The sequence below is a fragment of the Citrus sinensis genome, chromosome 2 (genome assembly GCF_022201045.2).
Source record: "Citrus sinensis cultivar Valencia sweet orange chromosome 2, DVS_A1.0, whole genome shotgun sequence".
In the NCBI taxonomy this organism is placed as follows: Eukaryota; Viridiplantae; Streptophyta; class Magnoliopsida; order Sapindales; family Rutaceae; genus Citrus; species Citrus sinensis.
Genome location: NC_068557.1, coordinates 31,870,140 through 31,882,680, shown reverse-complemented (window position 1 = coordinate 31,882,680; position 12,541 = coordinate 31,870,140). Strand labels below are relative to the sequence as shown.

Below are 12,541 nucleotides of genomic sequence, written 5' to 3'. Positions count from 1 at the left end.
CAGTACAGTGAAACTATTGATCAAAACGGCTAGCTACTGCATAATAAAGTATCTCAGTGCTAGGCCAATTACAGCAGTACGTAGTCAATCCTCTGATGGGAAACACACGATTTTTCACTTCCCTTGCAGAACTTGTAAAGACGAGTCACAGTCAAAAACGATAAATCAAGCAGGCAGGGAATGACAGATCACCACAGATCAAATTAAACAGCAACAAACGTAAGTGAATAGAAAAAAAATGGTTAAATTCAGAACAATTATAAAACACTAGTGGTGGCAGCTCAAGTTTCAGGAACATTTTCATGTTTAAATAGCAGCGATCAATCTCTATCTGGAATTGTAACTTTCGGGTTGGGGCCGGCCAGCCTTCTTTCTCTCGTGTCATGCATGTGCCCAATCTCATCAACTTTGAAGATTGATGTTGCCACCACATCTACAAGGGATTTTGATACCTTGGAGAGAGTGATTTTCAACATTTTTTTTTATGATCTCTGTCATGTGATCGGTGCCCAGAGTTGCTTATTTTTGTTGTTCAAACCCTGACTTTTTCCTCACTATTCATTCAGCATGCGCACCTCGCCAGGCGGTTGTTTTTGGAGGGATTACTTTTACATGATTTTACGTGGATATTCATCTGTGTGTAATGTGTACTACCAGATTCCATTCTCTACATATGCTTTAATTTATGTTAAAAGATATAAAATAAATATACTACTATTCGATTCTTGTTTTTGGTTTGTCCATTGTGGTTCATTGTTTCTACTCTACTGCATGCTTTTACTGCGTACACCAAACCATTATATGAGGATTGAAGCTGAGTCCAAAGATGCTTTTTTTTTTTTTTGGGGAAAGATAAGGCGGTAAAAAAATAAAACAATTTTACAAACCTTTCTAGTTTATCTTCTTAGATGAAAAAGTGAATGATTGATACAAAATCAATACTTGAGGTCTTGAGGTGATTGAGGAACAATTTCCCTCAATAATTCTTAGAGGTTGTCAAACAATACAATAATAACCCAAAAATTTTATATACTAAGCAGCCGTCTCTATCGAGTCTTCCATGGCAAGAAACTAAAGCTAGTTCATATTTTATAATGTGCAAAATATAGTTTTTTAAAGACGTGAGATTCCTGTTTGAATAACTTATTGGGCTGATCATGTTGTATGATAAAAAATAATGCATCAGAATCTTGCCCTTCCAGAATTTTGAAAGGGGATATTCCCCTCCTCTTGTTTGCTGCAGCCGCACCACAGTGCTCTTCAAGAATGAAGAACCGTCATCATATATATTATTAGATGGTCGCAATATTTAATGAAGAACCAAAACCGTATGTTTTGATCAATTTTTCTTGTTTTCCCGCCCATCATTTACTGTCTTACTACACAAGGGTCGCTGCTGTCTGCTGAACTATTTGAAATCTTTTATATGCAGTTCGGTGTTAGGTCACTTTCAAATTAAATTATCACAAATTAACAACCCATGACACACACACTGACACACACACGCGTATATATATTCACTGTCATTCAACTTGCAGTTATTACAGTGACATTTAAGTACTGACGACACTTTATGTATATAAAAATACAATCTTCATCTTTGCAATGATGAATGTGGTAAAATATTCTTGCTCCACTTGCACATTATGATTTCTGACCCATTTGGTTCTGGTGGTGGTGATAGGTCCATTTCTTGTTCTTGAATCTTGATCATGGGTAGTGGGCTTCAGTGCAAATCATGTTTCTTGCAGAGCTAGTACTTTACTGCACTATAGCTGATCTGCTTGGCATCTTATTCTATTTACTGATAATAATATTATTAATTATAATTTCATTGATCACAAAATTTCACAAGAGATCATAATTTTGGTGTCCAAAAACTTGGAAAAATTATGTACCTTGAAACTTACGTTCGTTAATTAACTATGACTTTTAAAAGCATTATATCCAAACTCCCAAGACCAAGAGACACGGAATAGATGTATATTGTCATTTTTGTTTGCTATTATGTCTTGCTTTATTTTGATTGACTTGGGCGTACTTGAAATGATTTGTGTGGCATGAATTAGCCGCATGTTGCTTGATGTGAGATGTATTTGATCTCTGTATTTTCAACTTTGCTTTATCATTTTTTGAAAACTTGCAATCTTTATCCATTTGTTAAGATTAGCAATGTACCCTGTTTGCTTTGCTTTGCTTTTTCTATTTAATTTTTAAACTCGTTCCTTTATCCTCAAATCCTTGTGGTTGATCAACATAAAGAGCAACATATTTCTTTCTATTGATATGTCAGTTTTGATAAAGGTGAGGCATTTAAGGATTGATCATTTGTCGGCCGATAAAAACTGATGGAATCGATAATAATGAACACACATATAAATACATACATATATAAAAGAATTCTCCGGTGCAGGTGTCCTCATTTTTATTTTTTTAATAAAGACATGCTGGTAAATCATACAACTTAATAAAATTATTTTTTAATGCACTATAAAACCATACGATTTAATAGCATTAAAAAATTTTATTAAATTAAATGGCTTAAAAGCGTATCCGTATAATAAAAAGAAAAAAAAAAACAGGGTATATGTATATATATCATTATATAGTTTTCGTTTTAGGAGCTTTTATTTGTTTCACTTAATTCGTTTCATGTCAATGTTGAACTTGAACTCTTAGAAAATAAGAGTAGTTCGTGAAAATTTTCTTAAAATTCTGATCCACACAATCACAGAAACATTCCTGCATTGCTACCTAATAATTAGGAAACTTTACCTTGCCGATTTCAAGTTTGGATCTCATTCATATACTGAACTTTTAAAGATGATTGTGTATGCACTTTATAACGGTACATGTTTAGTTAAGATTTTTTTTTTTTTTTTTTTTTTTTAATCAGTAACCTACTAATCATAACCTTGATTGAATTTTGTCAAGTACGAAATCAGATCTACAAGCGTGAGATATTAGTTCATCAAGTTTCCGTTCAAATAAATGGTACTTCAGAAAGCTAGCTAGATACTGAAGTCATATTGTTTAAATGAAAAATATAGAACAACACATACTAAAGATTGATTACACAGTTAAGCAACATAATTCACTGATCATCTTATCTCCAGGTTTCTATTACTGACGGCAGATAATGAATATTTGCCGAGTGCCAACACGTCACCTTTTTTTAGCAGCTTGTACATATCCATTTAAACTTTATGCTATGAGTTGCTTCACCTTCAGTAAGTGAATTATATATTGCCCAACTCTGTGAAATCACACACTAATGAAATTTTTTTTATGCAATGCATGGCTTGCCTGCGATTTGCAGGGATTAAACATATATAAGCAATTAAACAAACATCAATATTTCAATGATGCAGTATAAAAATTATCAAGATCCAAAAAGAGAAAAAGAAAAAAGCTAGCAGTAGTTATGTATGCATGCAGGAGACTCATCAACAAAAATTGCTGCACTCTCTTGAGTCTGGATTTGATGCCAGCTTCTCCAACTGCAAAATTTGGGGAAAAGTACATGCTGCTACTCATCTATTTAAGAACTTTGCGCAAATGAGTTTTCTGGTTTTCCATCATAGCTTTCAAGTGCTTATCCTTCATGTTGATCTTCCGGGTGACTCCTGGCCATTCAGTGCACCCTTTCATTCCTCGAGTTATGTGTGGATTTCCCAAGTCCGGTAACACAAACTGTTCTGTCAAATCCCCTTGATTGCAACCACCGTCTACCAACTTTCTCATTGCCCTTGCATTAGAAACTGTTCCATTTGGAACTCCATTCCCCTCATCTAATTTAAGTTTAGATACAGAGCATGCTTTCTGCCTGGGCTGTTCTCCTGAGACTGAGCACTCATCACTGGCATCTGTATTTGGAGAATGCTGACCACCATTCCCATGATGCATTATTGTGCTCTTTGAAGCTACTTTGCCTTGGCCACCACTGTTAATAGAGGGGTCTCTTCCTCCAACAGAACATCTTGAACCTTGATCCTCACTATGTCTAGCACATTCCCAAGATCTAGAATCTTTTTTTAAACCATTGTTACAATCAATAAAGCCATTTAAATGCTTTAGCACATGGTTGTTGTCAAAATCATTTACCTCAGGACTCACAATGTGGTGGTTAGAAGCATCATAAATAGGACTATAATTCGTTAGAGGTTCAACTTCCATCTCCCTTGCATCAACACCCTGTCGCAGTTCTTCAAAAATGGAGAATATGCTATCTGATGCTGGGGCCACGTATTCAAACTCGTCACTATCCTGAATATTCAATAATTTGACTGCCCGTATGATTAACTCAGCTTTTCTTAATGCCATCACATCCAGGGTTGCAGCATTGGACATCAGAAAATTTTCGAGTTCCTCTACCAGCTTATTAATCTGAGAATATTTGTGTTCAAGAGCCAGTTTTGCATCAACCAGCTTCATCTGCACACGTTCTTCGCGCCAAATCTCAGCTAGCTGCAGCATGTTTCTCTCTTCTTCCACCTCTTCACGAATTCGCATAGTTTTACTCTTCAACATTTCCAGTTCAGCCTTGTCTTCTCCGATTTTTTTAGCCAGCTCATTGCAAACTTCCTCCAGTAACTGTCTGGCCCTTTTTTCTTCCTCATAATATTGCATGAACTGCTTTGCTGATGACTCGGCCTTAGCCAGCTCATTGACAAATTTAGAGTTGAGAAAGTCGATCTGCTTCCGGCTTTTCCTTTCTTTACTTAATTCATCCTTTAACTCATCAACAATTGCCTCCATTTTATAGTGGTTTCTGACATACCATGAGTTTCTTTCCTCTCTGAGCTTTCTAACCAAGTTTTCATATTTCTTCTTAGAGGACCGATGCTCATCTTCAAGTTCGTGAATTCTTAATCGAGCCTGCACGAGCTCTGCTTGCAGAGCAGAAACAAAAGAGAAAGTAGTAACTTGATCTTCAAGAAGCTTCACATGGTTGTAAAGGCAATAAGCCTCCCTTGCTGTTTTTGAGCAGCCAGGATCCCACTTTGTCACCCCTTCCATTACCAAGTTGGGATATGGCAAATAAGATTCATGCTAGAGAAATATTTAAATGAGAGAAATCAGACACTACACTCCGAGAATTTTAATGTAGGATTAACAATTATAAATTAAGTTTACATGGGAAACAACAACAAATTGAGCAGCTAATTTTGCTATCTGCAAGACAAACGTTGGTTTAACTGACATGCAGAACAGACTAATTAAGATTACTTGCCACCGTACCAATACAATTATTACAAATTCTGTGGTCCAAAAGTTCATACAAACAATTTTCATAGACCATCGATCAACATAATTGAGTTGATTATCAATAAAAACTATAGAAAACAGTTGAAAAAATAGGTATCCTACTGAAATGTAAACCCATACCTTATGCAAAATCTCATGGCTTGAACCATGACGAAGCAGAGGACTCCTTGGGAGGTCCTTGCTTCCTACACCATATCCACTGCCAGAGCAATGTGAGGAAAGATCAATATTTCCAGGTCTGGCTTGAGACTGCAAGATCGATAATGATATAAATTAATTTTCAAAATTGCCACGAAACCTATCAGTAGTATAACTTACATCAAATGCATTAAATCAAGTCATTCTATATAAAGCAGAGAATTTCAAATTTTGGATTAATCCTGCCCTACCCAAATGCAAACTAAATCAAACAACAAATCCAAAAACTAGAGCACCAAGAAATATGCTTCACTTAATGATGCTTTGAGAATGGCAACTGGAATAAAAATTGATGAATTATGGTATCAAAAGCTTAAAACTCTTCCGTAATTTACCAATTGATAACAATGATCAACCTTGAACATTCATCCAAATTAACACATGATCACCGACCGCGCATGCATGCAAATTAATGTTTTTAGGATAAAAAACCCATCATCAATTCAATGCCAAGAAAATCAACTATTTACATTCCCACCGTTTCTCATCAACCAAACAACGCAGTTACTCAAATCCCAAAAAAATAGAAAAAGAAAAGAACAAACCTCAAAACTGAAGCGATCACATGATCCACATTTAAGCACATCAGAATCTGAAACCTTAGCCAACAAACGCAATTGCCAGAGGGCAGCAGCCAGCTTTCTGGCAGAAACCTTAACAGCCCCATAAGCCCTCTGTCTTTTATCAAACTTCCAGCTTAAGAATGGGGTTCCCGGCGGCTTGTAGTGCCGGCGACGGTAAAAGGTTATCGGGTTCCTCAATTTTCGGTGATGACGACGTGGGGTGAGTGATCCAACTGACGCGTTCATTTTGTTGTATGAAGGAGCGAATGTGTCATTTCAGTGTCTCACTCTCACACACACCGCTTGAGAGAATTTAGAACAAAGCGCTATGTTTGCGGAGGCTTTGCCGCGTGGACTGACCGAGCGACAGTACAGAGCTCATGCCTTTTATTTGTATAGTGCTGTTTTGACTGTTGAAAGTCGTTAAATGGCGTACTTGAAGTGTTTGTTTGTTTAGTTGCTTTGAAATCGACAGTTTCGGTATCTAAAATCTTCAATGTCCCAAATATGTATAGAGTCGTGGGATTTTTCCTTCCATCAATCATTTCGAAAGATAACGCTTAATATTTTTTTATGTTATTTTAAACCAATTTATTTTGAATGGTTAAAAAAGTTACATACAGTACCAAATAGTTGTGGCTCAGTTGGCAACGTAAGCTGAGTTTGTGGGAAGTGCTATCGAGTTCGATCCCCACTAAACACGTCATTTGGGAGGGGTAAATAGCTTTAATTATGACTACACTCCAAATTCGGATTAGTCGCGACCCAATGCGGTCGCCGGATACCGAATGACTTACACAAAAAAAAAAGTTACATACAGTAAATTTCTATAACTTAAAATTTGATAAATTAATAATCTTTATTATATAATAAATTTTCACGGTCCCGATTTAAATTAATAGACTAAATTAATAACTTCGATAAAATAATGAGATAATACTTTTTCAAAAAAATCTTATATAACTTTGTGGTCTCATTCAAATTATGAATTAATAATTTACTGAAATTACAAATGTAGTTGACTATAATATAATTACATAAAATATGACTCTATTGTTACTTATTTACATAAAATATGACTTTATTATTATTTTTCTTAAAATTTATATCTAATTAGATCTCATCTCTTTTTTCCTTATTGCATCTAAAAGCTTTGGAATTGACTTCTCAAATTATAATAAGAAATTATAAAGTATTATTGATGTATGTTAATTGAACTGTAAATAACTATATAAATTAATAATTTATTAATTTATCAATTATTTAATTTCTCTTTTAATTAATAGATTTTATATGGTCCCAACCCTATTAATTTATAAAGGTTCTAATGTATTTCAAATTAAAAATATCACTTTTAACTTGAACCCATTACTCCTTGCTTTCACTGTGAAAGTTAAGTCCACCTTGTTAGAGAAGAAAATTTTTTAGGTGGTCTTGAAGCACCACTCATTTTTCATTTATTTCTTGTCACATGTATATTTTAATTAATAATATATATATATACAATAGTTTTTTTTTGTCTGAAATTTTAAAGTACAGGAAAGTCTAATAAAATTTTAAAATCGCATGATTTTTAAATATTATGAAATTAATACTTTAAAATCACAGGGTTTTAAAAATTTCCTAAACTTTCCCGCACTTTAAAATGAATTGAAAATTTTCTATATATATAGAGAGAGATACACACATGTCAAGTACTAAATGAATAATGAGTAATGCTCTAACTAAAAGCATCGAGGGTCTTTTCACTAAGTATTAAGGACATTGTAGAGATTCAGGATCATTGCTCATCTTGTCTTTGATTTTGCCTTTTTGATATCCATTGATTGGCGGCTAATAAAAACAAAAATAATAAAATGATATATCTATCCATACATAATTAATCATGTACACGTATTGCAAGATCCCTAAGAAGTAAACAAAGACAAAATGATTATAGGATCAATTTAAAATATTTATTTGCGTTATAGCAGATGTGGCCTAGATAGTAATCTCATTGGAGGATAAGGATGAAAATCCATAGACGGTACATGGTAAAAAAATTATTTTTCTATAGGTTCCATTAAAATTTTAATTTGTAATAATTTTATCTATTTGATGTTTTAACATAATTCCATATATATATTTTTACACTATAGCTCTTAAAAAATCACTCTCAGTGTACCTTTTGTTAGGGCCATAAAAAAATTAGAAGAATCTTGTATAGATAGCTCAATTATAATAGTAGTAGCACAGTTTAAATATTTGAATCTATAATGCTGAAATTGCATTCTATTAATCGAGAGGAAATATTCCCCTTAAAACACTTGCGTGCATGAAGTTATCAAACTTTACCTAGGTCGTAAGAAGAAAGGTGCTTTAATCTCTCTAGTAGTAGATTGTTCTATGCATACTATTATTTATTTGCATTAATAACTTATAAATGTCTGTGTATGATGCCATAATTTGTTGCATATAAGTTTTATAATAATGAATTAACAAAAGGGTAGCTACCATTAATTTGCTCGCAGTTAGTCCATGCATGATATACGTGCTGTACAAATATTACAAATAGCCCCACTCATAATAATTTCATGTTAAATGAACATGGTGTGTTTTGCTTTGTGTGCTTCACTCTTATAAAAAGCAATTTCCATCATAAATTACACACCGGTTTTTGAAACTGCCTTATGCCATTTGATCCGATGATCTCGATCTTTTAAAATTCTACTGAAAAGTGGGTATTTCTGCTAAATTTTGGACAACCAATTAGTAAAGAGAGCGTTATCAGGTGGAAAAAAAATAAAAGCTGAAGTTGTGTTCATTAGTACATGAAGGTTTCCATCACATCTCCATCAATATATAATACTACCTTTTTTTTTTTTTCACATTTAGTTAGTTTCCCACATTTATTAGGTTTCTTATGGGCATCCATAATCAGAAATATCATTAAATTTGGTGATAGAGGCTTCAAAATATCGCATTGTGAATTCATGTGGAAAGAATTTCTAGCTCGTAATGCATTGTTTGGGCAACTTGATTTAAGTGCAAGTACGTATTTTGTAGCTATTAGCTAGAGAAATTATTAAAATGTTTACTATATCGAATCATTTCGATGCTTAAAATTAATTTTAATTAATCTCAAATTCTGCGTAAATATTATTTCACTTGAAAAATGCACAACATTATATGCATTTAAATATAGAATATGATAAGGTGAGTGCAATCGCGCACCTTATAGCGAGTGATTACGTGCGTGTCAAGTTTTCATTGGAGAAGTTATGATACCTCACATGAAAACATGGCGCGCTTAATCTCTCACCATCAAGTGCATGCAATTATATCCCTTTAAAGTATATGTTAATCACACATGCACTAAGCTTCTATCCAGTTAATCATCATCTAAATGGTGAAAATTTTAGAACCAACTCATTTAAATCAAACTTTATGATCTACATGAGTTGGCATAAAATGAAACTACACGACCTCGCTTCCCCCTCCCCGCCCCCCCCCCCTTTTAAGGAAGTAAAGTCAGGCTTATCTTTATTATTAATCGAAATAACAAGGCATGCTCTTGCTGAGATTTACTCCAAATAATAATAATAATAATGATATTAATAGGCATAACAATTACAACCCAACTAGTCTAGCAACGACATGTGGATTTTCTATATAAGATTTTATTACTAAAATTCAAGCGATTTAGACGATCAACTCAATAGACAGTCAAGCAGTTGGATCAACCAAAACACGTGATACTTTATTTTAAGCATCTAATCGCCCTTAATGAATGCAGGAAATTAGGGAAGGATGAGTTGATTGATGCGTAAATTAATTATCCGCTGCTATATAAATTATAAGATCATGAAGTTTCCAATGTCATCGTCACTGTCTCTTTCTTTATTATCTTATTGAAGGTATTAATGCTTCCGCATCTGATTGGGATAGCTGATATGATGCAAATTGTCATTTGTATGTACCAAATTTTGTTAAAAAAATTAAAAAAAAAAAAGCATCATCTTCGTTTTTCACAATAGTTATGACTCCGTCCCGAGAAAAAAAAAGAAAAAGGTTGCAAAAAGATAAGTTACAAGATGCTCACAAACTAAAGATCATAAAATCATTTAGAACAATGACAAAACTACCAGCCATCTAATCTACAAATAATATCCACATGTTGAAATCTCTTTCATAGCAATAATTTCTTGAAGCTTGTCCTTTCATTCTCAGGTTAACTGATTGGGTAGATCAATTGACTAATAAAAGTTCTCTTGCAGAAATATGCTCTTGTGTTCAAGAGTTACAAGGAATTTTAATTTATTGACTAGTTATACGTACACAAAGAATTCCAGTACAAGATAACTACTAAGTTTGAACTAGTAATCTAGTAAAATATTCGCGATGTTAATATTAGAATAAACGAAATGGTAGCTGCTGATTCTAGCTAATTAACTAGTGCATTAAAAAAGGAAAAAAAAAAGTTGCGGCATTTTTTTTTCCATCGTATACGTGTCAAACTAAACTCACCTTCAAAGTACGGCATTGAAAGTAAATGGTGTCATGATCGTCATCCATTAGTGTGATCTTAATCTATTCTAGAATTCTTGTGGAGTAATTAATTATTAGAAAGCCAATACAAATTGTTCCTCTTAATTTCTTAATTTGCTTCATGGATACCAGTAGACACCCTGCTGATTAATCTTCTAGATTCTTTGAACTTTGATACATAGCGTGCATTATCATTTAGTTTATGTTATTTGTGTTCTGTAAATCAAAGTAATATAGATAGCTTAAGCTCGCATTCAACTACCAAACAAACGAGCCGTTCGATCGATGTTTGGATGGCAGCATTCTTAATTTTTCTGCTACACCTTCGCTGATAGATATTCTCTTTCTCACACACTCACTAGCTAGATCACATAATATTTTCAGTGGGCTTCAATTCCAGAATTGCTATTCTTCCAGTTGGCTCGACTATAACGTTCCCGTAAAGAAACATTAAATTTATGTTCAAGTAATAATGAGTTTCCACCAAAAATGCATTCACTTATACGTGCAATTGGTGCATTAGTACTACATGCAGTGATCCAAAGTCAATGTCGTCGGTGGCCTGGCAAGTGTGTGCGTGCGTGCGTGCGTGCGTGCGTGCGTGTATTTATTCTTGTTTATGTAAAGGGTTAACAAGGTGTGTGTATATGCTATTAAACAAAGATAATTAATCATAATTTGACAATGAAGATTGAAGATGAAGTGAAACGTGAAATAGATGTTTGTTTGCTCTTTAAGGGAAAAGCTATTTACCCCGACTTTAATCCCGAATCCGCGCCCCGAATATTGTCAAAAACGGTGCGTTTTGCTTTGATTGCTTTTTTGCTTTGACTCCTTTCCTTTTGCTTTCATTGCTTTTTCCTTACAAGCGAATTGTTCATGCAATTAACTTGACAATTCTCACGCTGAACCCCTTCACCTTAATATTAGCTTGATTGATCAAATTCTTGCATGCATGAGCATCAATAATTCACTCTGCAGGTTTTATTTTTTCATGGTTAAAGATTACAGATATGATAAAGTTAGACGGCACGTTTAGAAATTTCGCCATTGTTAATTTGTTACAGTCATAATTGTGAACCAAATAGACCAAAACTTACTTTTATTTAACGATTTACGAAATCTATTTCCACTAGAAGGCATCTCATTAATTTCACTTGATTGTTTAGCAGGTTTAAATCTGATCTTATCAAGGCAGATTTTCACATTGGCTAACTAAGAAGAAAAATCGACATTTAACGCTCGATCTTGTTCTTGCATGAGAATGACATTGGACTTAGAACAAACACGAAAAACAATAGCAAACGATGAAACTGAAGCAATATTTTCTTTATAGCATTGTAAACGGCAAAACTGTAAATTAAACCATAAACAAAAGAACTCAGCTTATTTGATTCCCCACTTGAGTTTCAAATAAGCACCCATAAACAAGAAAACAACAAGTCTAGCTAGCATTGGGTCCGATCCTCATCAGTATATTATATTCCTCCCTCACCTCCTATATAATAAAGTAACGGGAAATAGAACTCAGAAACTGCAATTAGGTGGACTTGACAGCTGAATAATAGTACGAATAAAAACCATAAACAGAAATGCTCAGACGACCACAATTTCAGCACCAGTAACACTTCCACCAGCACCAAGACAATCCCAGAACAGTAACACAGAAACACAATCAGCAGCAAACACAACAGAGTCTTGAAGGAACATTTAACGATACATGAAATTAATTTGTATTAATTAAAAATAAATTTATATGAAATTATTTAAATGTTTAAAAATAAATTCAAACTTATTGAAATTATTTAGAGAGAGCAGACTGCCTTGAAGGAAGCGGCAGCAGTGGACTTGAAGGAAGCAGCGATGGCTTCTAGATCATGAAGCCAAAAGGAAGCAAAGGTCAAAATCGGCAGTGAAGGGGCTTAGAGAGCTCGGTTCTTGAAGGAAGCGACAGCGGCAGTGACCACAACAGAGCCAGAAGGAAG

General features: G+C 34.0%; 1 protein-coding gene across 1 annotated transcript; it reads right to left on the bottom strand.

The window, feature by feature from the left end:
- Window positions 1-3,302: 3,302 nt before the first annotated feature.
- Window positions 3,303-6,436, bottom strand: LOC102607593 (uncharacterized). Its single transcript, XM_006467379.4, has 3 exons — window positions 6,012-6,436; window positions 5,389-5,517; window positions 3,303-5,052 (listed from the first exon to the last, which is right to left on the bottom strand). The coding sequence occupies exons 1-3, from the start codon at window positions 6,273-6,275 to the stop codon at window positions 3,538-3,540; spliced, it is 1,908 nt and encodes a 635-aa protein (XP_006467442.1). The 5' UTR covers window positions 6,276-6,436; the 3' UTR covers window positions 3,303-3,537.
- Between the last annotated feature and the right edge of the window lie 6,105 nt (window positions 6,437-12,541).

Bases quoted from the DNA above. Each gene is read 5' to 3' on its own strand.
- LOC102607593 (XM_006467379.4), bottom strand. From the start codon at position 6,275: ATGAACGCGTCAGTTGGATCACTCACCCCACGTCGTCATCACCGAAAA. The intron at 5,518-6,011 runs GTTTGTTCTTTT...TCGATCTTGCAG, and splicing joins GTGATCGCTTCAGTTTTGAG to TCTCAAGCCAGACCTGGAAA. The intron at 5,053-5,388 runs GTATGGGTTTAC...ATATTTCTCTAG, and splicing joins GCCATGAGATTTTGCATAAG to CATGAATCTTATTTGCCATA.